This window comes from Lacerta agilis, chromosome 2 (genome assembly GCF_009819535.1).
Source record: "Lacerta agilis isolate rLacAgi1 chromosome 2, rLacAgi1.pri, whole genome shotgun sequence".
Taxonomy (NCBI): domain Eukaryota; kingdom Metazoa; phylum Chordata; class Lepidosauria; order Squamata; family Lacertidae; genus Lacerta; species Lacerta agilis.
Genome location: NC_046313.1, coordinates 14,169,790 through 14,193,960, shown reverse-complemented (window position 1 = coordinate 14,193,960; position 24,171 = coordinate 14,169,790). Strand labels below are relative to the sequence as shown.

At 45.9% G+C, this 24,171-nt stretch overlaps 2 protein-coding genes across 2 annotated transcripts in view; one reads left to right on the top strand and one right to left on the bottom strand.

Annotated features, from left to right (window-relative positions):
- The window catches only part of LARP4 (La ribonucleoprotein 4), a 36,324-nt gene extending 35,971 nt beyond the window's left edge, over positions 1-353 (bottom strand). Inside the window, exon 1 of the mRNA XM_033138691.1 lies at positions 259-353. Coding sequence (XP_032994582.1) covers positions 259-294 — 36 coding nt within the window. The 5' untranslated portion in view covers positions 295-353. The remainder of the gene's footprint in view (positions 1-258) is intronic.
- FAM186A (family with sequence similarity 186 member A) overlaps positions 293-24,171 on the top strand; it is a 29,076-nt gene continuing 5,197 nt past the window's right edge. The window contains exons 1-8 of the mRNA XM_033135794.1: positions 293-314; positions 695-1,015; positions 9,889-10,130; positions 14,043-14,274; positions 16,255-16,431; positions 18,477-20,717; positions 20,934-22,359; positions 23,861-24,053. Coding sequence (XP_032991685.1) covers positions 293-314; positions 695-1,015; positions 9,889-10,130; positions 14,043-14,274; positions 16,255-16,431; positions 18,477-20,717; positions 20,934-22,359; positions 23,861-24,053 — 4,854 coding nt within the window. The remainder of the gene's footprint in view (positions 315-694; positions 1,016-9,888; positions 10,131-14,042; positions 14,275-16,254; positions 16,432-18,476; positions 20,718-20,933; positions 22,360-23,860; positions 24,054-24,171) is intronic.

Here is a 24,171-nt window from a genome sequence, read left to right as displayed (position 1 = left end):
CGCTTCCAGCTCTCGGGAGCCTTAAAGTCACCCACCCACCCAACACACGCACGGACCGCCGCCGTCGCCGGCCTCGAAGGCCTCCCGCTCCTTCCGACGCCTGCCCTTGGGGGGGGGCACACCCACACCACCCGGCTCCCCAAGCAGCAGAGCCGCCCCTCGGGACGTCTATCCGAGGCAGCCACCCACCTCCAGCCCCATATGCACATCTCAAGCCACCGAGGCAAGAGACCACCCCACCCACCGCCGCCACATTACCCGCCCGGCGGCAGCGTGAGCTTCCTGCGCCCGCATGGAGCGCCCGGGGTCTCTGCGTGAGAGCGAGAGCGCGCACGTGCGGGGGGGGGTGAATGAGGGAGGAAGCGCGCGCGTACTGGGCAACTCCCCTCCTCCTCGCACACACCCCTCGCCCCCACCTTCCCTCAGCTCAGTTGATGATTATCCCAATGTAAGGGAGAGGGGGAGGGACAGGCGGTGATATTTGCTGTGTCAGTCCCAACCCTCCCCCCCCCACAAGCGCAGCCTGGCGGGCAGCGAGGGCGCGAGCCGCCTCAGAGTCACGTGCCTCAAAACGGGCCAACCTCCCCCCGCCACCGTCGCGCGCGCGTGCGCGCGCCCGCTCCCTCCCTCATTCCCTCACTCACCTCCACGAAGAGCAGCATCTTCTTCCTCTCAACCTCCCAACCCCCTCCAGTCTGTGACCCTCCCGACCCCGAGGCCCACCCCCGCCCCCCGTCGCCGCGAATATTCTTCAAGCCCCTCCCCGCCCGTCGCTCTCTCCACCGGCGACGGCGACAGTCCAGACTCCGCTCTAGTAACCGCGCGAAAGGGCACAAGCTCCGCCTCCCGCCGTCGCCCTCGCCGCCGCCTCCTCCGGCCTCTCCACCAGGGCTGAGCCCTCCCACTTCTCCTTCTCTTCCGGGGCCACCGCTAGAAGCGCTTCCGGGCCACGAGCAGGACACTGAGGAGCCCCATAGCGATGACCCAGCCGGAAGTAATGGCGGCCGCTGTGCCGGTAGCTGCACGCGCGGCTGCGCTGCAGCCGGAGCATACCATTCTTTGAAGCGGGGGTGGCGGGCGTTGAGGCTGCTCTTCGCAGGAACCATTCCCCGGACTTGGGGGGGGGGTAACGCAGTGTTTGCCGCTGCGAGAACAGGCGCTTATTCCCAAGTGTCGGAAACTTGCGCGTTCCTATGTAGTGGACATGTAAAAGGGTAAAAAAGAGTATTGGGAAATTATTTATAATGAATTGGGGGGGATGTTTAAAAGTACTTTTCTCCACCCCCGCTCCAGCCTGCGAAGAAAAACAAAATTTAAAAGTACCCCCCCCCCCAACCAGAGTCCTTTCTGTTTGGGATAATTCAGAACCAAATTCCCAGGTGTCAGAAAAGGTTATTTATGTATGCAACAACTGCGACCCGTGCTTTGTTAGCCCCAAAATGGAAAATGAGCAAGGTCCCAACCAAAGAAGAGTGGCAACTTAAGTTGACAGAATAAGCACAACTTGCAGTCTTAACACATAGAATAAGACAACAAGAAGAACATACGTCAGGCATATCCAAAATCCGTTTTAGGGCCTAATCCGGCCCTTCAGTCTGTTCAATCTGGTCCCTGTGGCAGTTTATTTCCTGGGGTAAAATCCTTAAAAAAGCTCAACAATTTCAATCGTAAAAAAAATATAACAACTTTGGTCAGCCCTCACGGCCCTTCACTTCATCAAATCTGGCCCTCTTTGGAAAAAGTTTGGACACCACTGACGTACATTTAAAGAAGACTGGAAAACGTTTATTGAATATATGGAAAATAACTGTACAGCTGAAAACGCTGGCAGCATTAAGATAAATTCAACAGTGTAAATAAGTTTTGATGAGTGCAGTACAGTGGTACTTCGGGTTACGAACTTTATTCGTACCTGAGGTGCGCTTGTGGGGCCTCCTGCTGCTGCCTCACGATTTCCGTTCTCATCCTGGGGCCAAATTCGCAACCTGAGGTACCACTTCCGGGTTAGCAGAGTTTGTAACCCGAAGTGTTTGTAACCTGAAACGTTTGTAACCCGAGATACCACTGTAATGGAAAACTGATTGGTATGTTTGTAAAATATGCAGGGGTTAAAGATATGTAAAATGAACCGTGGAAAGAGAAGAAGGGAAGTCCTTGATAACTTAAGGATGTAAAAGGAGTATTTGAAATTGTAAAACAGAAAATTTAATAAAAATTATTTTTAAAAAGGAAACTTGTACATTCTTTTGCTTTGGCGGGGTTTATTAGCATTAGATGCGCTTCCCTTGCCCCCACCCTCCGCAGCCTAAACCTCTGCAGGTTTTCTTAGGTATATGAGTTCTGGAGCAACAGCCCAATTAAAGTATGTCACACAAGCACAATAGTGTTGCGGCGGCACCTTAAAGGAGCAATCGAATGTGCTACAGCGTCACTTTTCAGCCCTGTGCCATGAAAGCTCGCATCTGCAAGAAGTTTGACAGTTCTTATGATGTGCCCATAAAAGCCACCTCGTTTTCTGTTGGGTTGTTGCACCGCAAGCTGAGCGCTACAAGACCTTCCAATATGTATGGGACTGAGCTGCTGGTTTGCCAAGTAATCTCAGCCTTTGATGCGTTCCATGTGCCGTGTGTCAGTTTGTTGTATAAAACATGCAGGCAACGTGATGCCTCCGTGGAAAGCGTTGCATTGGCTGCAGATTTGCTACAGACCTAGATTCAGGGTTTTGCTGGCTGTGTTGAAAAGCTTTACATAGTTTTGGAGTCAGGGGACCCGAGAACCTGCCTCTCCCCCTTTACAGTATTCCATCCCAGTCACTGAGATTTACTGGTGGTGCTACATTCCCATGCAGCAGTGGGGTTGCTTTCTAGAAAAATAGGTGGCGGTACTCGCCATGAAGTTGTTACAGTACCGGTAAATGTCACACTTTTTAACAATAACAAAATAGGTGCCTGTACTGTGTACCCTTGAGTACCCCCTGAAAAAGGCACTGCCCTGCAGTAATAATAATAATACAGTAATAATATTTTTTTTTATTTGTACCCCACCCATCTCACTGTGTTGCCCCAGCCACTCTGGGTGGCTTCCAACAAATACAAAAGCATGATAAAATGTCAAACATTAAAAACAGGTCTGCCTTCAGATGTCTTCTAAAAGTTGTATAGTTTTTTAATTCCTTGACATCTGATGCAGAGTGTTCCACAGGGCGGGCGCCACTACCGAGAAGGCCCTGTGCCTGGTAAAGCATGCTGTGACTAAAGCACATGCCTGTGTAGCATAGAAGCACCAGTTCTCTGGAATTCCCTTTGAAGAGAAGCAAACCTCGACTTTACTATGTTGAAAACCTTTCTTTCCTCCCAGGCATTACCAAATTATTCTGGTTCAAGTTCTTGCTGGTTTTCATGTTTTTAATACTGTTTTATGAGTGGTTTATGTGCAGGATTGCACTAGTTGCTGGGACTAAGTCAAATTAAACTCACTGGGGCTTCCTTCTGTGTTGACATACATAGGATTGCCACTCTGGGTTTGTCTGGGAGGAAGGGTGGGATATGAATCATTTAAATAAATAATCGTCGTTACTTCAGAAGAAGTAGGCTGCTTATACAATAATGAATGCATTTGTCTTTAAGGTGCAATGGGGCTTTCATTTTAATGCATCAGAGGGTCTGCAGTGGAGCAAAGGGAATTTCTACCTATGAAGCAGCTCTACCTATAGAAATCTGACTATGTCTGCAAATATTTTGCACGTGTGCAGATCTGCTAATCCCTGTGAAGCACCTTGGTCTGAGCTCAGTTTGATGTGGTTGAAGTTACCTGACTGGGCAGACATTTGAACATTTGATGTACTAATCACTGCAGGATTTCAGAGGCACTGCAGCTTTGAAGATCATCAACAAAGAATTGTCACCTAATTATAGAACCATCATTACAGAGCATTATCGGTAAAGCAGGAGGTGGGGTTCTTCGGGTATTAAAGCACCCAGGTAATAAGCCAAGCTCTAATTGGACTGCTCTACTTATTTTTCTGATCTTCATGCAGCCAACAAATGATGTACGTTCTTGTCTCGTTCATTTCATAACAACTGAGAAGTTCAGGAAGCGGAGAAGACTGAAGTTGTTCCTTGTTCCCAGTTCTTTACTTGATAGGCAGCTCCATGAGCTGCCTGAACCCAAGTTTTATTACAGCTCAACAAAATAAACTTTGGGCTATGGCCAAATAAGCCTATATTTTACATTTCCAATACCTTTGAGATGCACCAACAATCTCCCCTGTCCAAAGTGTTGTTTTTGTGCAACATGCTTTAACACATGGTGGTTAAGAAACTGGGCATTTCCCCCAAATTGCTATTGTGGAGGAAACATTTCAACTGGAAATCTAATTTTGCATCTTTTGAAATTTAGTTTATTAAGTGAATAGTTACAAACTATAGGAATGAAGCAGAGTCATCATTCATGTTCTTAACAGGTTTAACAGGAAGTTCAGGTAAAATCATAACATCACCCATGTGCGATATTATTGGATGAGGAGACCTCACTTCTTTTCCATTTACAGATGCTTATCATGTTCAATCTTAGGTAATGTTCCAAATGTATGTATACCATGAATGGGGAGGGGGATGTCTTGCAGAGTGGTGCTTTATTTGTATAAAAAAATAAAGTTATATTATTATGCTTGTCCCTTGGATAAACTTTGTGGTGGGTTATTTTTTCTGCAACTGCTATGAACTTTTTTTTTTTACACATAAGACTTAGCTTAGGTTGGAAAAAGTTTTTCTTTTTAATTCTGAAATTGTCAAGTAGTCTGCAACAAGCCTAAATGTTACTAATTCCTAGGAGATAATATCTGTATTAATATAATAAAAAATGACATTAACTATTTCCCTTATATCTTTGTCCCATGACAGGAGGTTGTGCTGATTTATGAATTCTACATTAATAAGAAGCCACTCACAGAAGCAGAATTAAAAACCTAGATATAGTATGTACAGATAAAGTGATTCCAAGAACACTAAGTCATCATAGCTAAGGGTGGGGGAGATGAATTATGATTAGTGGAAAAAGTGCTTCCCACAGACCTATTTTGTTGTTTCTCAAAGGAGGAGATCCAGATCAAAAGAAGTGGGGTGCCTCAGGGTTCTGTCCTCTCCCCCATGCTTTTTAACATCTATATGAAGCCGCTGGGAGAGATCATCAGGGGGTTTGGGCTGGGTGTCCATCAATATGTGGACGATACCCAGCTCTACCTCTCTTTTAAATCGGAACCAGTGAAGGTCCTGTGTGAGTGCTTGGAGGCGGTTGGAGGATGGATGGTGGTTAATGGATTCAGGTTGAATCCTGACAAGACAGAAGTACTGTTCTTGGGGGACAGGGGGCAGGCTGGTGTGGAGGACTCCCTGGTCCTGAATGGGGTAACTGTGCCCCGGAAGGACCAGGTGCGCAGCCTGGGAGTCATTTTGGACTCACAGCTGTCCATGGAGGTGCAGGTCAATTCTGTATCCAGGGCAGCTGTCTACCAGCTCCATCTGGTACGCAGGCTAAGACCCTACCTGCCCGCGGACTGTCTCACCAGAGTGGTGCATGCTCTAGTTATCTCCCGCTTGGACTACTGCAATGCGTTCTACGTGGGGCTACCTTTGAAGGTGACCTGGAAACTACAACTAATCCAGAATGCGACAGCTAGACTGGTGACTGGGGGCAGCCGCCGAGACCATATAACACCGATCCTGAAAGACCTGCATTGGCTCCCAGTACGTTTCCGAGCACAATTCAAAGTTTTGGTGTTGACCTTTAAAGCCCTAAATGGCCTTGGCCCAGTATACCTGAAGGAGCATCTCTACTCCCATTGTTCTGCCTGGACACTGAGGTCCAGCGCCGAGGGCCTTCTGGCAGTTCCCTCACTGCGAGAAGCAAAGCTACAGGGAGCCAGGCAGAGGGCCTTCTCGGTAGTGGCGCCCGCCCTGTGGAACGCCCTCCCATCTCATATCAAAGAGATAAACAACTACCTTACATTCAGAAGACACCTGAAGGCTGCCCTGTTCAGGGAAGTTTTTAATGTGTGATATTTTCATGTATTTTAATCTCTGTTGGAAGCTGCCCATAGTGGCTGGGGCAACCCAGCCAGAAGGGCGGGGTACAAATAAATTATTATTATTATTATTATTATTATTATTATTATTATTATTATTACCTCTCTATTCTGCCATGGTCAGATTACCTACCTGGAATACTGTGTCCAATCCTGGGCACCACAGTTTTAGAATATTTAGGATACTCACAAGCTGGAACGATGTGTACAGAATAAAGCAGTCAAAAGATGAAGGTACTTGAAACCAAGCCTTACAAGGAATGGTTGAGGTATTTCGCCTGGGGAAGAGAAGACTAAGAGGTGATACGATACCTTCAAATATCTGAAGGGCTGTCACATGGAAGATGGAGCAAGCTTGCGTTTTGCTGCTCCAGAGGCTAAGACCTAAACCAATGGATTCTAATGACAAGAAAGCAGATTCCAATTGAAGATTAGGAAGAACTTTCTGATAGTAAGAACTGTTTGACAGTGGAATGAACCACCTTGGAACATGGTGGACCCTCCTTCACTGGATATTCTTAAACAGAGGTTGGGTGTCCACTGTGGTCCCTCCCAACCCTATGGTGCTATGATTCTATGACTCAACTTCAACTTTAAACATGCTGGAAAATAGTGTAACTAGAATCAGCAATGTCTGCTTGTCAGTTGATGTCTGCTTGTCAGTTGAGGGAAAGATAAAACACACACACAGAGAGAGAGAGAGAGAGAGAGAGAGAGAGACTGACTGACTGACTTGGGGCTAGAGAAGCAGTTTTATTCTCACCTAGCTGCAACTCTCAGTAGTTTCCCAATACTGTAGTTAATTCCCCACCCCCATAATTCATCACAAATCCCACCTTGTATATTGCAAGTAGAAATTTTTGTGGGATCCAATTTGCAGCCCATGCATGTCTAGGCATGTTCCCAAGGCTACAGTCCTATGCACACCCGAGGGTAATCCCCATTGAACTCAGTAGAACTATTCAGCGGAGATGAATAAGATTGCACTATATGTCTAGTATCTAGAGAACGTCCCTTACAGCTTTTCTCTCTCTCATTCATGTGATTTGTTAAACTAGCGTTTGTTACCCAAGTTTTCTTTAGACGAGTCTAGGGACTACTCTAAATAACTTTTTGGTGCTATATGTAATTCATGTTTTGATACTTTACCACGGAATCTAGAACACAATGACACGAAAGGGTACAGTCCAAACATCCATTCCCCAAATACTAGTTAATGATAGAAATAAGTCCACATAATGCCACTGGTGCCACTGGTGTCCATACAGCAACACAGTCCCATAGCTGTCAACTTTTCCCTTTTCTTGTGAGGAATCCTATTCGGAATAAGGGAATTTCCCTCTTAAAAAGGGGGAAATTGACAGCTATGCAGAGTCCGGTTCCATGGAATGTGCCCAGCTCAAAACAAGGAAAGATCAGATAGCTCTGTTAGCAAAACTTACTCCTTACAGATGGAGTTGTTTGATATACAGTGATGTGGTAAACATATATGTTTTCTGTTTCTCGGCTCAATTTAAAGTTCTAGTTTTGGCTAGGTAAAGGTAAAGGGACCCCTGACCGTTAAGTCCGGTCGCAGATGACTCTGGGGTTGCAGCGCTCATCTCGCTTTACTGGCCGAGGGAGCCAGCGTTTGTCCGCAGACAGCTTCTGGGTCATGTGGCCAGCATGACTAAGCCACTTCTGGTGAAACAGAGCAGCACACGGAAACGGCATTTACCTTCCCGCCGGAGCGGTACCTATTTATCTATTTGCACTTGATGTGCTAGGTGGGCAGGAGCTAGGACCGAACAACGGGAGCCCACCCCATCGCAGGGATTCGAACCGCCAACCTTTCGATCGGCAAGCCCTAGGCTCAGTGGTATAGACCACAGCACCACCCGCGTTTGGCTACTGATAAGGAAAAGTTCCGAGGTCACCTTCCCCACCGCGAGGCTTCTATGCCGGCGAGTGCGGGACCGCTGAACCCCTGTCTCCCGACGATGAGCGGGCCCCCCTTTTCGCCCCTTTCCCTTCCTTTCCCCACACATGTGTTGCACAAGCACCAACATAAACCCTTGCGATAAAGGGTTCCCCCCAAAACCCCGCTTTGCGCCCCTTTAAACCTCCGCAATTGCTCTTGTCTATCTGTTCCCCATAAGGGCCATTTTTCTCAATGAAAGACTGCCAACCAATCAGAAGCATGCATCTCAGTCTGCAGAAATGGAACGTTCGCTCAGCTCCTTCACGCTTGACTGCACACTAAGTAACTGTTGACAGGCACCCTGCTGTGAGAACAATGGAACCGAAACTGCTCCACTCAAAAGGGGAAGTTATTAATTATGACTGGATACATTGTAACAACAAGACAATTTGGACTCAGGGGTGGTCCTTTCACTTTATTTCTCTACAGTGAAGCCTTATTCTTACAGAAATTCATATCTCAGCACTGCCTTAACCGATTCTCTTCATTCAGGTGTCCTTTTTCTCCTTGAGACATGGACTTTCTAGTCCCTCAGTCCCTGCCATTCCCCAACCCTCAGAAGTAATTATTTCCACTGTTTTTTGCTTTGCAACCTCCAAAATGATCTCCATCTCAAGGTCTTCCATAATCCCCAAGAGGAGCCAGCACGCACATGCCAGGTGCTAGAGGAAATGCCCCCACCCAGGTAATCCTCTCAAGCACCCTTCAATCAGTTACCAAGGTGACAGACATTCTCCAAGATGTTCCCCATTGTTTTGGCCCGGTAGAGAATCTACATGTATATTGTACCTACCCTAGAACCATTTGCATGTTCCTGCCACCCCTCCCTGATATGCTAAACTTGTTTACCCGTATGTTAATCTTGTGTGAACCCTCCTTTCCACCCTCCTTTCCTTGACGTAGTTGTGATGTATTCCGAAATGTATTCTGGGTTATAGCGGGAAGTTTTAAAAGTTCATGTCACCCTTTGTTCGGGGTTCGGATCCTCCGGAACCTTGTTGCGCAATAAACTCCTTTGCTTTTGCTCCAACTCCTGGCTGGTCTCCATTGACTCCGCAGCGAACCACGGGCTTCTGCCATAGGACTGGGAGCTGAGTAGCCTCTGCCTGGTAACACTAAAAACCTTAAATAATTTGTGACCAGGTTATTACAAAGACAGTCTGCACCCATACGAACTTGCAAAGGTTCTTACGTCTTCTGTGCAGTGCAACTTGGAAACAGCTTGACAATTTTAGATATTTCATGCTGCTAAATCCCTGCCCACCCTAGGATCTCTAAGCTCTAATCTTGGATAAGCAAAAAAAAAAAAACACACACCCCAAAATCTCATTATTACTAGCTCCAAGCATGCCACACAGTATATTCACTTACAGCTAATACTTGTGAATGAGTTTCAGAAATGATGATGCTAGAACTGAGAGGCAGCTCTTTAAAGCTCATGTACAGCCTGACAACACTTTCTAGCTTGTATCTGGCAGAGCCGGGGAATGGAATAATCTACTGTTGAATTATCTGAGCAGTGCATTCCACCATCTCTCCAGGACACTAATGCATTCTGGGACTTGTATGTAAAGCATGCATGAGCACATAGAACAACAGGTTTCTGTTCCGTTAGGCTTCTTTTTATGCGAATGAGTGCTGAGCTCCCGATGACGTCATGGATTAGAAGCCATGGAATGGCAACTATGACATCAACTACACAAACAGAACCTGTTCATCCCTTAGGGATGAGTTTCTGCCTAACACCAAGGGGGTGTAATTAAACCATTTTAAAAATAAGCCTATCCCACAATTGAACAACCTGACCCTGCATAAACAAGCTGCTTTGCCTTACTCTGTGCTGCAGTCATGGATTTCTCAAAGTTAGTTGGAATTGCATGGGAAAAGTCACGCGTTGCTGCCGAATCTTCATCCTCTTCAGAAAACTCAGGAAATGAAGGTGATCGTGATTACCAACGTGATCAGGCCAGTCGCAACGCTACACCCTACAGAGATGAACCCGCCGTTTCTACCTTCGATGAAGTCCCTCCCGCTGTGCAGAACGTGTTGGATAAAATTGAGCTGGCACAGCTGGAAAGAGCAAAGAAGGTATGTGTTGGAGAAAAATTGGAGTTTCTGTCTTGGAGCAGGGAGTGCTGATGAATGAGGGGGCCAAGTATGTGAAGCCTTTCACAACAGGTTTTCAGCGTGGACTCCTGCTGGCATGTTAAGTGCAATTCTGCTCAAAAGAGAACTATATTTGAGAAAAGTCAGGGTGGCAAAACAGGAGAAATGGGAGCAATCCCGACTTCTGCAGGTAACTGATTCAAATGCACCAGATTAAGTCCTTCCATTTGCTTGTTTACCAGACATGCTGTATTTATTGGATGCCTCTCTAACCCTTGCAATGTGAGATGTGAAGAGTAAAGGCTCCCATCAGCTATTAAGAACATATGAATAGCATAAGCAGATATCCTCAGGAAACCCGTAAGCAAGACTTGGAAGGCAATAAGCTTCTTAGGAACATAGGAAAGTGCCTTATACTGAACCAAGACTTTGGTCCATCTAGCTAAGTATTGGCTACACCAGTCATGGGAAATCTGGGGCCTTTCAAATGCTCTCAGAGCATGACACACATAGTCGCCAATGGGGATTATGGGATTTGCAGTCCAACAACATATGAAGGGGCAGATGTTGCTCCCAAGTGGCAGGTATTCATAAGTAAGATGCCTTTAGACTGTGGTCCCACCTAGCCATTACAGTGGTACCTCAGGTTACATATGCTTCAGGTTACAGACTCCGCTAACCCAGACATAACGCTTCAGGTTAAGAACTTTGCTTCAGGATAAGAACAGAAATCGTGCTCTGGCGGCGCAGCGGCAGCGGGAGGTCCCATTAGGTAAAGTGGTGCTTCAGGTTAAGAACAGTTTCAGGTTAAGAACGGACCTCCGGAACAAATTAAGTACGTAGCCAGAGGTACCACTGTATGTCTAAAAGGTGCCGATAGGCTTGTCTTCCATGTCTTTTAAAGCTATCCAAGGTAGTAATATTGTTATTTCTTGGGTCCTTAATTATTGCTTTATCATTATATAGTGTTAGAAAAATTTTCAAACATTTTCACAATAATTTTCATATCAAATAGTTATCTTGCTTCAAAAATTGACATCCCAGCCCCACTTCTGCAGTGTTTTTACTCAAACCTTTTCTACCTTTTCTTTTTATCTTTATCTATTACACAAAGTTTATCTGTTACAATTATGTCTTTTTCATTTTTCTTCCTCTGCCTTTAACTCGAACCCTGCCCATGATTTCATTTGATTATAGTATTTTTTTTAAAAAAATAATCCATTAACTTACTTATTTTTGGGGACGCGGGTGGCGCTGTGGGTTAAACCACAGAGCCTAGGGCTTGCCGATCAGAAGGTCAGTGGTTCGAATCCCCGTGACGGGGTGAGCTCCTGTTGCTCGGTCCCAGCTCCTGCCCACCTAGCAGTTCAAAAGCACATCAAAGTGCAAGTAGATAAATAGGTACCGCTCCAGCGGGAAGGTAAATGGCATTTCTGTGTGCTGCTCTGGTTCACCAAAAGCAGCTTAGTCATGCTGGCCACATGACCCGGAAGCTGTATGCCAGCTCCCTCGGCCAGTAACGCGAGATAAGCGCCGCAACCCCAGAGTCGGACACGACTGGAGCTAATGGTCAGGGGTCCCTTTACCATTACTAACTTACTGATTTATTAAGACTAATTAATATCTCCTTACTATACCCACTGGGTAGTGTGCTAAAAATAACACATACCGGGACTTCCGGTGAAGCGCCATTCCATTCAGTCGGGAGCTTTCTCAGCTCCGAGGGGGCTCTGGTGTTTTCGGGCTAGGAGTTACCGCAACCGCGCTGCGGGCTCCGTTAAAACTTCAGGAGGAGCGTCCCGAAGACCTGGGATCCAGCGGGTACCAGACGTGCCATCCCGGCTCTTGAGTAGACCTAGTAAGGTCTGTTCAAGCGAGCGGGGCTCCAGTGCGGTACTGAGGATCTACCACTCTCCTGACAACACGAAGCAGCGGCTGCTGGCGGTAAACAAGCGCTTTGCTTTTCCTCGATTTGGATTTAAAAGAAGGACTCTGTAAGTACTGAGCACAATTCGCTTTTAAAATTTTCAGAAATTTGGCTTACGGAGAGAGATTAAAAGAGGAAGTCCGTCTCTCTCTGACAGCGTCAAGATCAAAGTAACATCTAAGAGCTGCAGCCGCGAAAGACTTGCTTTTAAGTGGATCGCTGATTTCGCAAACTGTAGAAAACCCTGTTTGGGGGTAAGACTGAGTACTATGATTTATTTCTTCCTGTGGATTATAAATTTAAAAGGAGAAGATACCGCTAACCCTCTGGGTTAAGGAGTTCGGGTCAGATAGCGAATGGCAGCCATTGGGCTGGACTGTAATGCGTATTAGGAAAGTTACTGAGACCCCACCATTTCCTGTTTTTCAAACCTCACCGTGTCCTTGAAGCCGATAGGATGAGAGACACAACATTGACAGCTTTCCAGCAGATGGTGTTAGCAGAGTGTGAAGCTCTTCAACAGAAATGTGAAGCTCTTGAGAAGAGGGTTACAGAAAAGTTTGCCCAGATTGGAACTGTTCTTGCGAACAATACTATGAATTTACCGGATGAAAAGATTGCAAAACTGTGTAAAATTACTGAAGAAGAGGTGGACTACAAGGATGTACAACCAGCAAAACAAGAAGGGCTCTTTAAGTGTGAGAGACTTGGAGCCCAGAAAGTGGACAGATTAGAGAGCTCTTGGAGTGAGAGACCAAGAGTTCAAGGACAACAACAAGGAAAAATGCAACAAGTAACAGAGTACAAAGAGGATATACTTTATGGCTATTTCAGAGTAGTAGCCCACCAAGAAGAAAAGAGATACAACCCGGAAAAGAAGAATGTACAAATAAGAATGTTAAGTCCAGAATTGGGCATGATGAAAACAACAAAAGAAGATGGAGCTGGAAAGAGAGGGCTTTTGGGGGGAGATCTGTGGGGGATGGGAAGGAAAAAGGGAAGGGTTAGAATGGTCAGGAAAGGTATGGGGTGAAGGAAGATTATTTAAAGAGAAATAAAAATAGCTGACCACGAAACTCCGAAACCAGAGGGGGGAAACGGTGTAAGAGAACTGGAAGAAATGTAAAATTATTTGAAATGATGTGAATAGATAAACATTTGAAATTGGAATCAGAGGATATGTAAGGCTACAGTAATCTGAAGTTAAGTTAAAATAGGATATAAGAAGGTAGAGTTGTGTAATGTTTATTTTATTAGGAACAAGATTATAGGTACATGATGATTATGATTAAGATTAAGATTAGTTGTGAGAAGGAAGATTTTACAATGTTACAAAGTTACTAAAGAAGATTAGAAATGAACGCAGAAGAGAGGATGTGAGGAAGTCCCAAAATAATGCTTATAAAGAGGATAAGGATAGTTAAATAAGTGTGTGTAAGTCTTTTTTGTATTGTTTTGTAGTTTTTTGTAGTGTTTGTTGTATTTTGTGTGTTTTTATTGTTAAAATTTAATAAATTCTTATTAAAAATAAAAATAACACATACCACTATAAAATCACGAGTCATAGGAGCCAACTCCTAGGGGCAGAGAGGTCTTCGCGCGGCCCCATAAAATATTTGAGGGGGCTGGGGACCCCCAACGTTGATGGACATTGTCATTCAAATGGTGTGGGTGCACCATGTCATGTGATTGAGTATGTGTGGCGGAGCTTACCTGGGCTTCCTCCATATTTTATTCAAGTTGGCACCCCTGGTCAGCATGAAACATTTACTAACACCACAGATTCTTAAAGGTCCATTACTATGTAGCCAGACTAAATGAGGATGTCTTACTGTAATGCTTCCAGCAAATGCAACAAGGGTGGCTAAATCTGGGGCAGGGAAGGAGATACATAACAAAGAAGCGGGCTCCTGAAACGCTTCTGAATATGTCCTGCCCTCACATCCATTGTAATTCTGTGCTTTCAGGATGTTTCTAAGAAGCTGTTTCGCATTCTGGACAATGTGAATCGGACCTATGAACACTACAAAAAGGATGATGGGATCGATCCTGAGATTGAAAGGGACTACTACCATTCACAAACCTGGGAAGAGACGAGCCGCCGGGCTCATTTTTTGGATGGAATTGATGACGTGCTAGATGAGAGCGTCTTCAAAATACAGGAATTGAAGGCAGTGCTGGAGGCGCTAAAATCCTGGTGTTAGTTCCATGGTGCTGGAAATGGGAGGGTATACTGTGGCAAGTGCCATCTTCTAGAACAGGGGTCAGCAAACTTTTTCAGCAGGGGGCCAGCCCACTGTCCCTCAGACCTCGTGGAGGACCGGACTATATTTTTTTGGGGGGGGGTGAACGAATTCCTATGCCCCACAAATAACCCAGAGATGCATTTTAAATAAAAGGACACATTCTACTCATGTAAAAACACACTGATTCCCGGACCATCAACGAGCCGGATTTAGAAGGTGATTGGGCTGGGTCTGGCCCCTGGGTCTTAGTTTGCCTACTCATGTTCTGGAAAGCTAGAAAAGGGTATTGGAGCAAGGAATCTTAAGTCGCTGTCAACACACGTGGGATAGAAAAAACGTTGATAACACGTGTGTTTGTATGTCAGTGAGCTAACAATTAAACACTCACAATCACAAAGTGCAACAAAACACACATTTAAAGGGGGGGGAAGCCGCTGGAGAAACAAGGTTACTAAAAAACAAATGCCCTACAGAAGAGTTTGGATTTGGATTTGATATCCCACTTTATCACTACCCGAAGGAGTCTCAAAGCGGCTAACATTCTCCTTTCCCTTCCTCCCCCACAACAAACACTCTGTGAGGTGAGTGGGGCTGAGAGACTTCAAAAAAGTGTGACTAGCCCAAGGTCACCCAGCAGCTGCATGTGGAGGAGCGGAGACGCAAACCTGGTTCACCAGATTATGAGTCTACCATTCTTAACCACTACACCACACTGGCTCTAAATGCCAAATGTCCCATGGAATAGTAATGTCTGAACAAGCTACCCAAAGCTATAGAATTGCAGCCTTCGAAGCCTTCGAAGATGTCACAATTTTGAAAAGAGTTAGAGGATAGACACCCTTAGCTAGTAAAGTGGAAGAATACATTCAGTTGACATTAAGATGTGAACCAACCTGCAGAAAACATTACATGTACAGTGGTACCTCAGGTTACAAACACCTTGGTTACAAACACTCCGGGTTACAGACTCCACTAACCTGGAACTTAACCTTGGGTTAAGAACTTTACCTCAGGATGAGAACAGAAATCGTGTGCTGGTGGCCCGGCAGCAGCAGGAGGCCCCATTAGCTAAAGTGGTACCTCGGGTTAAGGGCAGTTTCAGGTTAAGAATGGACCTCCAGAACGAATTAAGTTCATAACCAGAGGTACCACTGTACTGGAGCATTTCTGTCTTTCCAAATCGTCACTTGTCTGAATTTTGGGATGAAATTCTCCTATCGTAAATGTGTACAAAAATTGGGATCTGCTTATATACCTGTGGGTGACTTGCAGGAAGGTTTTCTAGATCCCATTTGGTTTATAATAGCAACAACAAAATGGCTTTCCCTCTCCTAAATTGGGCTGTTGAAAATTAAAACTAACCAGGAGTAGACTTTTGTGCGAAAGGGCTATGGGCTTAGTCCACTCCAGTCCTGGTAATTGTACTGAAAACAAATGTACCCAGAGTGGTTCAGAGTATACCTGGGGAGAAACCTCTGTTATTTAGTTCTAATTGTGTGTCTTTTGCATTTAGTTCTGGTTGTTAGATCTTGGGGTTCTAGTTTAAAAAGTGGGGGAAGGAATCTGATAAGACCAAAGACTTCCCACTTTGTATAGTTTTAAAAGTCATGAAAAGAACACTAAACTAGCCCAATAATGGCTACTTAAGCCAGCTGTGACACTCCAGGATTCAGGCAGAGAAGTATTTCTCAGCACCAACTTCCTCATCCTTTAAGCCAGGACTGAACCTCCTTGGTGCCTTTCTGCATGCAAATGTATGGCTATAGCAGACTGGTTTCCTGAGAAAGCAAGGCCTTGGGTGATAGTGTTTGACCAGTTAAATCTCTGTTCATTCGATGGATAAACTGGAGACTGTTTTTAAAAGGACAGCTTATCATTTTACATCACAGGTGTTTCCAGCTTGCCTCATTTTGGGTTTAAACATTATTTCCAGATGAAATGCTGAAAACGATTGAACGAGAAGAAAAAGTCCTTGTCACTAATGACATGTTTGACGAGATGGAGGAGAAAGTCCAGAATTTTATCAGTGCAATTGACTCAAAGATTCAGCATCTAATCAAACTATTCCGCCCACTTTTAGAAGGAAAAGCTAAGCAGAGACGGAAGTCAGGTACCTAAATGAGATGAATCTGTTAGAGAAAGAGGTTGCATCACCAGGAAGCAAATGTTTATATTGTTGGGAGATAACTGAGGAATACCAGTTAATCCTGAAGTCCCACATGTGTGGGGAACTACAAAGAGAAACAGCTTTCTTTTATTTAAACCAACCCACAGGGCTCGACTTTAGCCAAAGCAGCGCCTAGCAGAACTTAAAACACAGATCTACGTAGCATTTGTAAGCATGGGAAATAGAAGTTGTTAGAATTTTAAATATCCCAATATTAAGCACTTAGAATTGAGCTCCCCTGCTTCTACTCATCTTGGAGTGAATAGACTACAACTTTGAGTAAGTTTAAATACTTTACTTACATCAGTCATAGGTCTCACTCATGCATCATTCAGTGCTACAGCAGAAACAGCACAGACAAGGTATTATTGGTTGCAAAATACAAAAAAACCCTTCAAGCTTGAATTATTATTATTATTATTATTATTATTATTATTATTATTATTATTATACTGCCCTACAGCTGCAGGTCTCAGGGCAGTTCACGGGATAAAATCATAATATAAAAACACAAGGTACATAAAATAAAAACAACAGTTTGGGCTAGGGAGCTCCAGCATTAAGCATGATCTCAGCTTGCATGGTTCAAATGAAGAGAAAGGGAAGGCAGAGGGACAGGAAATTGACAGTACTTCCTCCCTCCCCAGAGTTGAGGGGTGTGTGACCTAGCTGTGTCTCCTCTAGAAATTTACAACTCTGTGGTCCTTAACTCCTTCATTTACCAACTAGCATAGATATGCATTGTTAGGTTTGACTGCAAAAACTTCCACATACGTTTGGCTTGAAGGAAATCAAAGTACTGATAAACCAAACAGCACACCAAAACTCAAGGAACCTGTGTCGGAACCCAGCAGTAAACTCTGTCATCTTGGACAATTAAGCCAGCAGCACCAGAGTTTGCATAGGATGGGACAGTTGCTAGGGGTTTTAGAAGGAAGAGATAAAGACAGTTGCAAGGAAGAGCTGCAAGCCTTGTTCATTTTGTGTGTGTCAGTGGCATAATCAGTTTAATTGTCTCTCATCCCCTGCTCTCTTGATGGTCAGTGCCAGCTGTGCGCTCCTCTTATTGGTCGACAGTGTTTGGGAGCCTATTTCCGAGGAGATATTGCTTCCCCAAAATGTCTGTCCATCTACTTTAGATAAATAGATATTTATCTATCTACATATCCTGCTTTTCACTGTCTCGAAGCAACTTAAAAGTATAAAAATTTAGAATATACAAAATTTGAAACATGAACTTAAATCTCTGGAATTTAAAATGTCAAGAATTTAAACAAGAACATGAGAAACATTAAAACATGGTAGAGAAATATCCATGATGCAAAGGCTTCCTGAAATAAAATGGTTTAAACTAGGCATCTGAAACTCAGCAGAGATGGTGCCTGTCTGACTTCTAGGGGGAGAGAGTTTAGCAGAGCTGGGCCCGCAACACTGAAGGCAACATGTCTTGTTGACACGAGTCATGCTTCTGGTTTATTCTGGAGGCCTCAAGTGCCTTATTAAACCATGGGTCTCCTTGAATGATCTGATTGCACTCACTTAGGGACAAGAATCATTGCAAGTGGCTGTAGCATGTTTGTTGCATTTAGGACCGCACACCGAGTTTTATTGGGCTGGATCTACACTCACCTTTTTGTTATTAGAACGATACTAGACATATCATTCTAAAATGTCAATACAGGAAACGTCCCCTTTGGTTTTTGTTTTGCTTTCTTTCCCCACTGTTTCCCTGATTTCTGGTTGCTCTGCAGTGCCCTCTGGTGTCACATCTTTATAACGCACTATGAACGTTAAAGAAAAGAACGTCTTGTGACTATATGGTTATTGGAATCGTTCCTTAACTCCTTTTTAACGTTAAAAACCATGAGTGTAGATCCGCCCTTGATTTATAAGGAAGTTCACAGTGTCACTGTGCAACAATTCCTGTTCCAGGAATTTTACTTTGTTTATACTCTAATGCCTTCTTGTTATCTCTTCAATTATTTCAGGTAACAGAATCGGCATGTTTAAAGCATGGAGAGACAAAGTGGCCGATGCACCCCAGGAAGGGGAGCCTATGACAGCAGAGCGGATGTTGGACGATGACCCTCTTACATTCAGCCGCACTAATGAGCTCAATAGCATGATGCAAGAAATGGTAGATGCTCCGGCTTTTTTGAAAATAGAACATCCTGCAGTCAGGTACATTGTAGCCATGGTAGCTAACCTAGGTAAGGCCTACAGCCTTCTAGGGAAGCAGTATCGCAGCCTTAAAATCAAGTGTGAAACCGAGAGTGCCTTGGAAAGCAAGAAGCCAGACCCACACGTTGCAACTCTGCAAAGGGAGCTGCGAATGGCCCTGGAGAGGAAAACAGCAATGGAAATTCAAGTCCACAACATTGAAGAGATGTGCAAGACACTCATGATTACTAACGAAGCAATGCACAAGGAGCTGCAGGAGGCAAATGAGAGGGCAATGGAGGCACGCCAAGCCTCCCTCAGACCTGTTTTAAGTCTGAGGATTCCTGAGAAACTTCCCACAGGAAGTATGAAAGATATGACGGAAACCAAGGATGAGAAAGAAATCAAGGATGAGAAAGAAATCAAGGATGAGAAAGAAATCAAAGATGAGAGATATATGAAACTTCACGCTGAGCTTGCAGGAATGAGAAGTGTGAAAGCTGAAGAAAAGGGCACTTATGAGGCGAGTACAAAACTCCACACTGAGCATGCAGGAACGAGAAGTGTGAAAGTTGAAGAAGGGGGCACTTCTGAGGCGAGTACCAAACTCCACACTGAGCTTGCAGGAATGAGAAGTGTGGAAGTTGAAGGGGGCACATCTGATGCACCCAGGCAGCAGAAACCCACGGCTGAAACCACTGACCCTGACCAGCTGCAAGCAACACCTTCCGATGCAGAAGCACCTCTGACGTTTCTTTCAGTAAAAGCTCGGGACAGCAGAACTGGACTGGGCCCGAAGGATACATCACGACTGAGGGTTGTAGGCCCAACATCCTCAGACCTGTCACAGGCATCCTCTGAGCTATCACAGTTATCGTCCGACGAAACGGGAGACGTAGAAGCTGTTGAAAAAGGAACAGCAGCAACAGCACTTAGCAAATTTGCAGGAAAGAAACGGGGGTCAAAGACGGCTACATGGAAAAAAATACAAACATCCCTTTTGAAAACGCCGTCGCCACAGAAATTGCCTGGCAAAAGCCCCCAAGAACCTGAAGGGGAGCAACCTCCCCAACAGCCAGCTGAAAGCCCTCCCCCTAAGCCCATTCTCAAACGGGTCACCACGGAGAGTGTCGGTGAAGCAGAACCCGAAGAATCGTCCCAAGAGCCAACAGAAGGACTCCCAAGCCCCCCAACAAAGAGAAAGTTCTCCATCAAAAAGGCTGCAGGGCAATTGGTGAAGGCCGTCAAAGACAGAAAGGTGGTCAAGTTTGATGACACCGAGCCGACTCAAGAGCCTGGGACAGCTCCAGGTGTCCAGAAGGAGGAGGACGCAGAGGTCCCAGGGGAAAGCTCATCAACACAAGCAGGAGAAGCCGAGGAACCAGACTATGAGACAGTAGGCAGGCCCAAAGGGAAGAAGCACCCCAGCAGAAGAGGTTCAGCAGGTGTGCCACAGCCAAAGTGGGCAGAGAAGACAGGAGATGTCATCCGTGGTTTAGGCAAAAAGCTGCAAGAGCTTGCCAGCGATAGAGGTGGTGTGTTAGATGCAGAGGCTCTCAAATGCATTTTTGAGGAATTGGACGCAACCTATCAAGACACAATGCAGGAAGAGAAGCCCGAAGGTCATAGTGATATTCCAGGAGAAGTGCCTGAAAGCCGTGTCAGTGGTCCAGCAGAGGAGGCTAGAGGCAGCCCCGCAGACCAGGAGGACACACCCTTCACTGTAGAAATCCCCATGTTGCCTTCCGCATTTGTGCAGAAAAGGCAAAGATTCTCAATTGTTGAAGAACACCCTGGACAGGATACAAGCCCTGAGCTGCAAGAATTTGAGGAGGTCATCCTTGCTTGTTTAGATGAGAAGATAGAGAAGTTAAAGAGGAGTCTCTCAGGCAGCTGGAAGCCGTCAGCAAAATCCCAGCTCACACACACACTAACCCAAGAGATCTCTGAGGCAATAGACAGAAAACTGGATGAATGTATCGTGATGAAGCAGAAAGTATCTGCTGGACGGAAGAAACAGAAGTTTGCAAGGAGCACAGAGGGCACAGAGGGCACAGAGGGCACAGAGGGTGAGTTGGAAGAGGAAGATGGGAAGGGAATCAAACTTCCATCTTTTTCCTTTAGCAGTCCTGTGGTGTCCCAGGAGTCTTCAAGCAGTTCTTTCAGCTCTGGGACGGAATGGGAAAAAGAAATGACACCAGGACAGCCCTCACCCTTCAAGTCACAGCGACATCAAAGAAAGAAGAAGGAGGAAGAAGAAGAAGAAAAAGAAAAAGAAAAAGAAGAGCAGAAAGAAGAGAAGCTGCAGAGAGACCAGAAGGAGCCCTGGTTGCAAGTGGAGGAAGAAGACTTGGCCAAGCTTTCACATCCCATGGAAGGAGAACAACCTCTAGAACATCAGCCTGATGAAGCAGATGTGCAAGCCAAGGTCTCATGGCAGGAAATGGAAAAGGAATTGGCAAAACAAACTTCCGCAGAAAAACTTAAGCGTGTCCAGAAAGGAAAAGGGCCATGGCAGAAAGAGAGCAAGTCGGATTTGGAAAGTGATAGCTCAAGGGAGCTCAGCAAAGAAAAGCAGCTTTGGTACTTGCAAATCCAGGAGCAGCTGCAGGAGGAGAAGCAGCGGCTGCATGAAGAACAGGCCCGGCTGCAGGAGGAACGCCACAGGCTGCAAGAGGAGCAAGAATACCAGCTGCACTGGCAGGAGATGTGCGAGGGGCAGCGGCAGCAGTGGGAGCAGGAGAAGGAGCAGCAGAAGGAGCAGGAGCGCATGTGGCAGCTGCAGGTCGAGCACTGGCAGCTCCTGCAGCAGCAGAACGAGGAGCAGGAGCAATTCTTGGCCAGGCAGCGGGAGCAGCAGAAGGAGCAGCAGGACCTGTTGCAGAAGCAGGTTGAGCAGCTGCAGCTGGAGAAAAGGGAGCTGCTGCAGCTGCGAGGAAAGCAAGCAGAGGAGCAGTGGCAATGGAGCCAGCTGAAGGAGCGGCACGAGAAGCAGCAGCTCCTCTGGCAAGAGGAGGACATGGAGCAGGAGAAGAAGAGGAGCCAGTGGCAGGAGCAGCTGGAGCAGCAGGAGCAGCAGATGGAGGCCCTGCGGCAAGAGCTGCAGGAGCAGGAGGAGAAGAACATGCAGTGGCTGCAGGAGCAGAAGGAGAAGCAGCAGGAGATGGAGCGCGTTTGGGAGATGCGCTGGGAACAGCAGCTGCGCCGCTGGCGCCATCAGATGCAGATGCAGCGGCTGCAAGTGCAGAAAGTGAAGATGAAGCAGCAGCAGATGCAGAAGGAAGAAAAGTCCTTGCTTCCCAAGGTGAGAGTGGTGGAAGGTGCAATTCTGGATCAATTTTCCAGGCAATATAAGATTGCTTACTCCCCTAAAGAAAGGCGTGCTTCTCCTAGCCCCCTGCTCAGCCCCCTACCTAGTTCACAGTTTGATGAGGATACCTATGAGCTGGAGAGCACTTGGTTCCCGAGGCTGTTCACCAAAGTGGATGAGTTTGCTGCACCAGGCACCACAGAGAAGCGTTACTGGATAAACGTGGAAGCTCAGAGGAGAAACCTGGAGGTGTTGGGGGAAGCTGTCCGGAAGGCTGGCATCTCCCCAGAACTATACACCCTCACCAAAGGGATAATCAAGCAAGCATTGCACAGCAATGTGGAAAGGCTGGCTTTGCTCTTTCGGAAATACATCGCCTTCTGCCATCTCCAGCAGGTCAGGTAAGACTAAAAATCTTATGTGAAGCTACTGGGAACCTTAGGAATGGGGCACAGTGTGATGACAGCGCATTGTCCCCAGACTATCTTTAAAGAGCACAAGAGAAAACAAGTTGAACTAGTCATCCGTCTATCAGGTGGACAGTTGGAAGGATGTGCTGTTGTCACAGGTATCTAATTTTAAGAACAATTTTTGTGTGTAAATCATTATAGTTTTACCAAACTGTTACCGTACACTCAAGGAGAACATGGAGCAAGACCAAGGTGGGCTATGGCCTGGGAAGAAGAGGTGTGGCCTAGGAGAAGTCCTAGGACACTTCTGGACTGTCGCTGTTTTTGGGTGGGATTCAGCCACAAACAGTAAACTCAGTTTGTGCGACTACAGTTGATCGGGAGGTTTTGCAAACCCGCCTTCCAAAAGGTTCTGGTGTTTGGACTAAGGAAAGGTGCAGGAAAATATACTGCAGACTGCGGGGGTGGGGTGGGGTGGATAACACTTGCTTTGATGCAATGTCATCTAACTTCCCGGGAAACAATAAGAATGAGGTAAAGGTAAAGGACCCCTGGACGGTTAAGTCCAGTCAAAGGTGACTATAATAATAATAATAATAAAATAATAATAATAAAATAATAATAATAATAATTTATTATTTATACCCCGCCCATCTGGCCGGGTCTCCCCAGCCACTCTGGGCGGCCTCCAACAAATACCAAAATACAATACAGAGTCACAAATTAAAAACTTCCCTAAACAGGGCTGCCTTCAGGTATTTTCTAAATGACAGGTAGTTGTTTATCTCTCTAACTCCTGATGGGAGGGCGTTCCACAGGGCGGGCGCCACTACCGAAAAGGCCCTCTGTCTGGTTCCCTGTAGCTTTGCTTCTCGCGGTGAGGGAACCGCCAGAAGGCCCTCGGTGCTGGATCTCAGTGGGGTTGCGGCACTCATCTCGCTTTTCAGGCTGAGGGAGCTGGCGTTTGTCCACAGACAGCTTTCTGGGTCATGTGGCCAGCATGACTAACCTGCTTCTGATGCAACAGTACACTGTGATGAAAGTCAGAATGCACGGAAACGGCATTTACCTTCCCACCACAGTGGTACCTATTTATCTACTTGCACTGGTGTGCTTTTGAACTGCTAGGTTGGCAGGAGCTAGGTCAGAGCAACAGGAGCTCACTCTGTTGCGGGAATTTGAAACTCTGACCTACCAATTGGCAAGCCTAAGAGGCTCAGTGGTTTAGACCACAGCGCCACCTGCTCCCTTTAATAAGAATGAATGTTTACCGGTATTAAACAGCCAGCATCATCTCATCTCCTTGCAGCCCAATCAGGATGAATGTTCAATAGCCAGGTCATCCATAAGTAGTTCCAAATGCTAGGTAGAGAGGCTGGGAGTACCAGAATGGGCCCTCAGGCATGAGGACTAAGGACTAAGCTGCTGGGCATTCTTTGTACTAAAGGAAAGTTTTATCCACATTTATATTCCTCCTGCCCTGCATTTACAGAGAAACCTTACTTATTCGGTTGGAGGCTGCCAAAGAAGCCAAGGACGGTGTTAGAATGCAGGTTTTGTACAAGATGGTAGACAAGCTAGATGCTCACCAGAAAAGAGTTACGGGGCAGTGGATTGCTAAACAGATGATTGCAGAAAAGCAGCGTCGGCGCTGTCTTCAAAGGATGATTGCCTTGTTTGCTCAGGTGAGCTTAGGAGAATGGAGGGTTCACAACTCAGAGCTGGTGTTTTACTTTCACCCCATGTCAGGATGCTGTCAGCGGCTCCCAGCTGGTTGCCCAGGAAAGTATAAAGACAAGGATA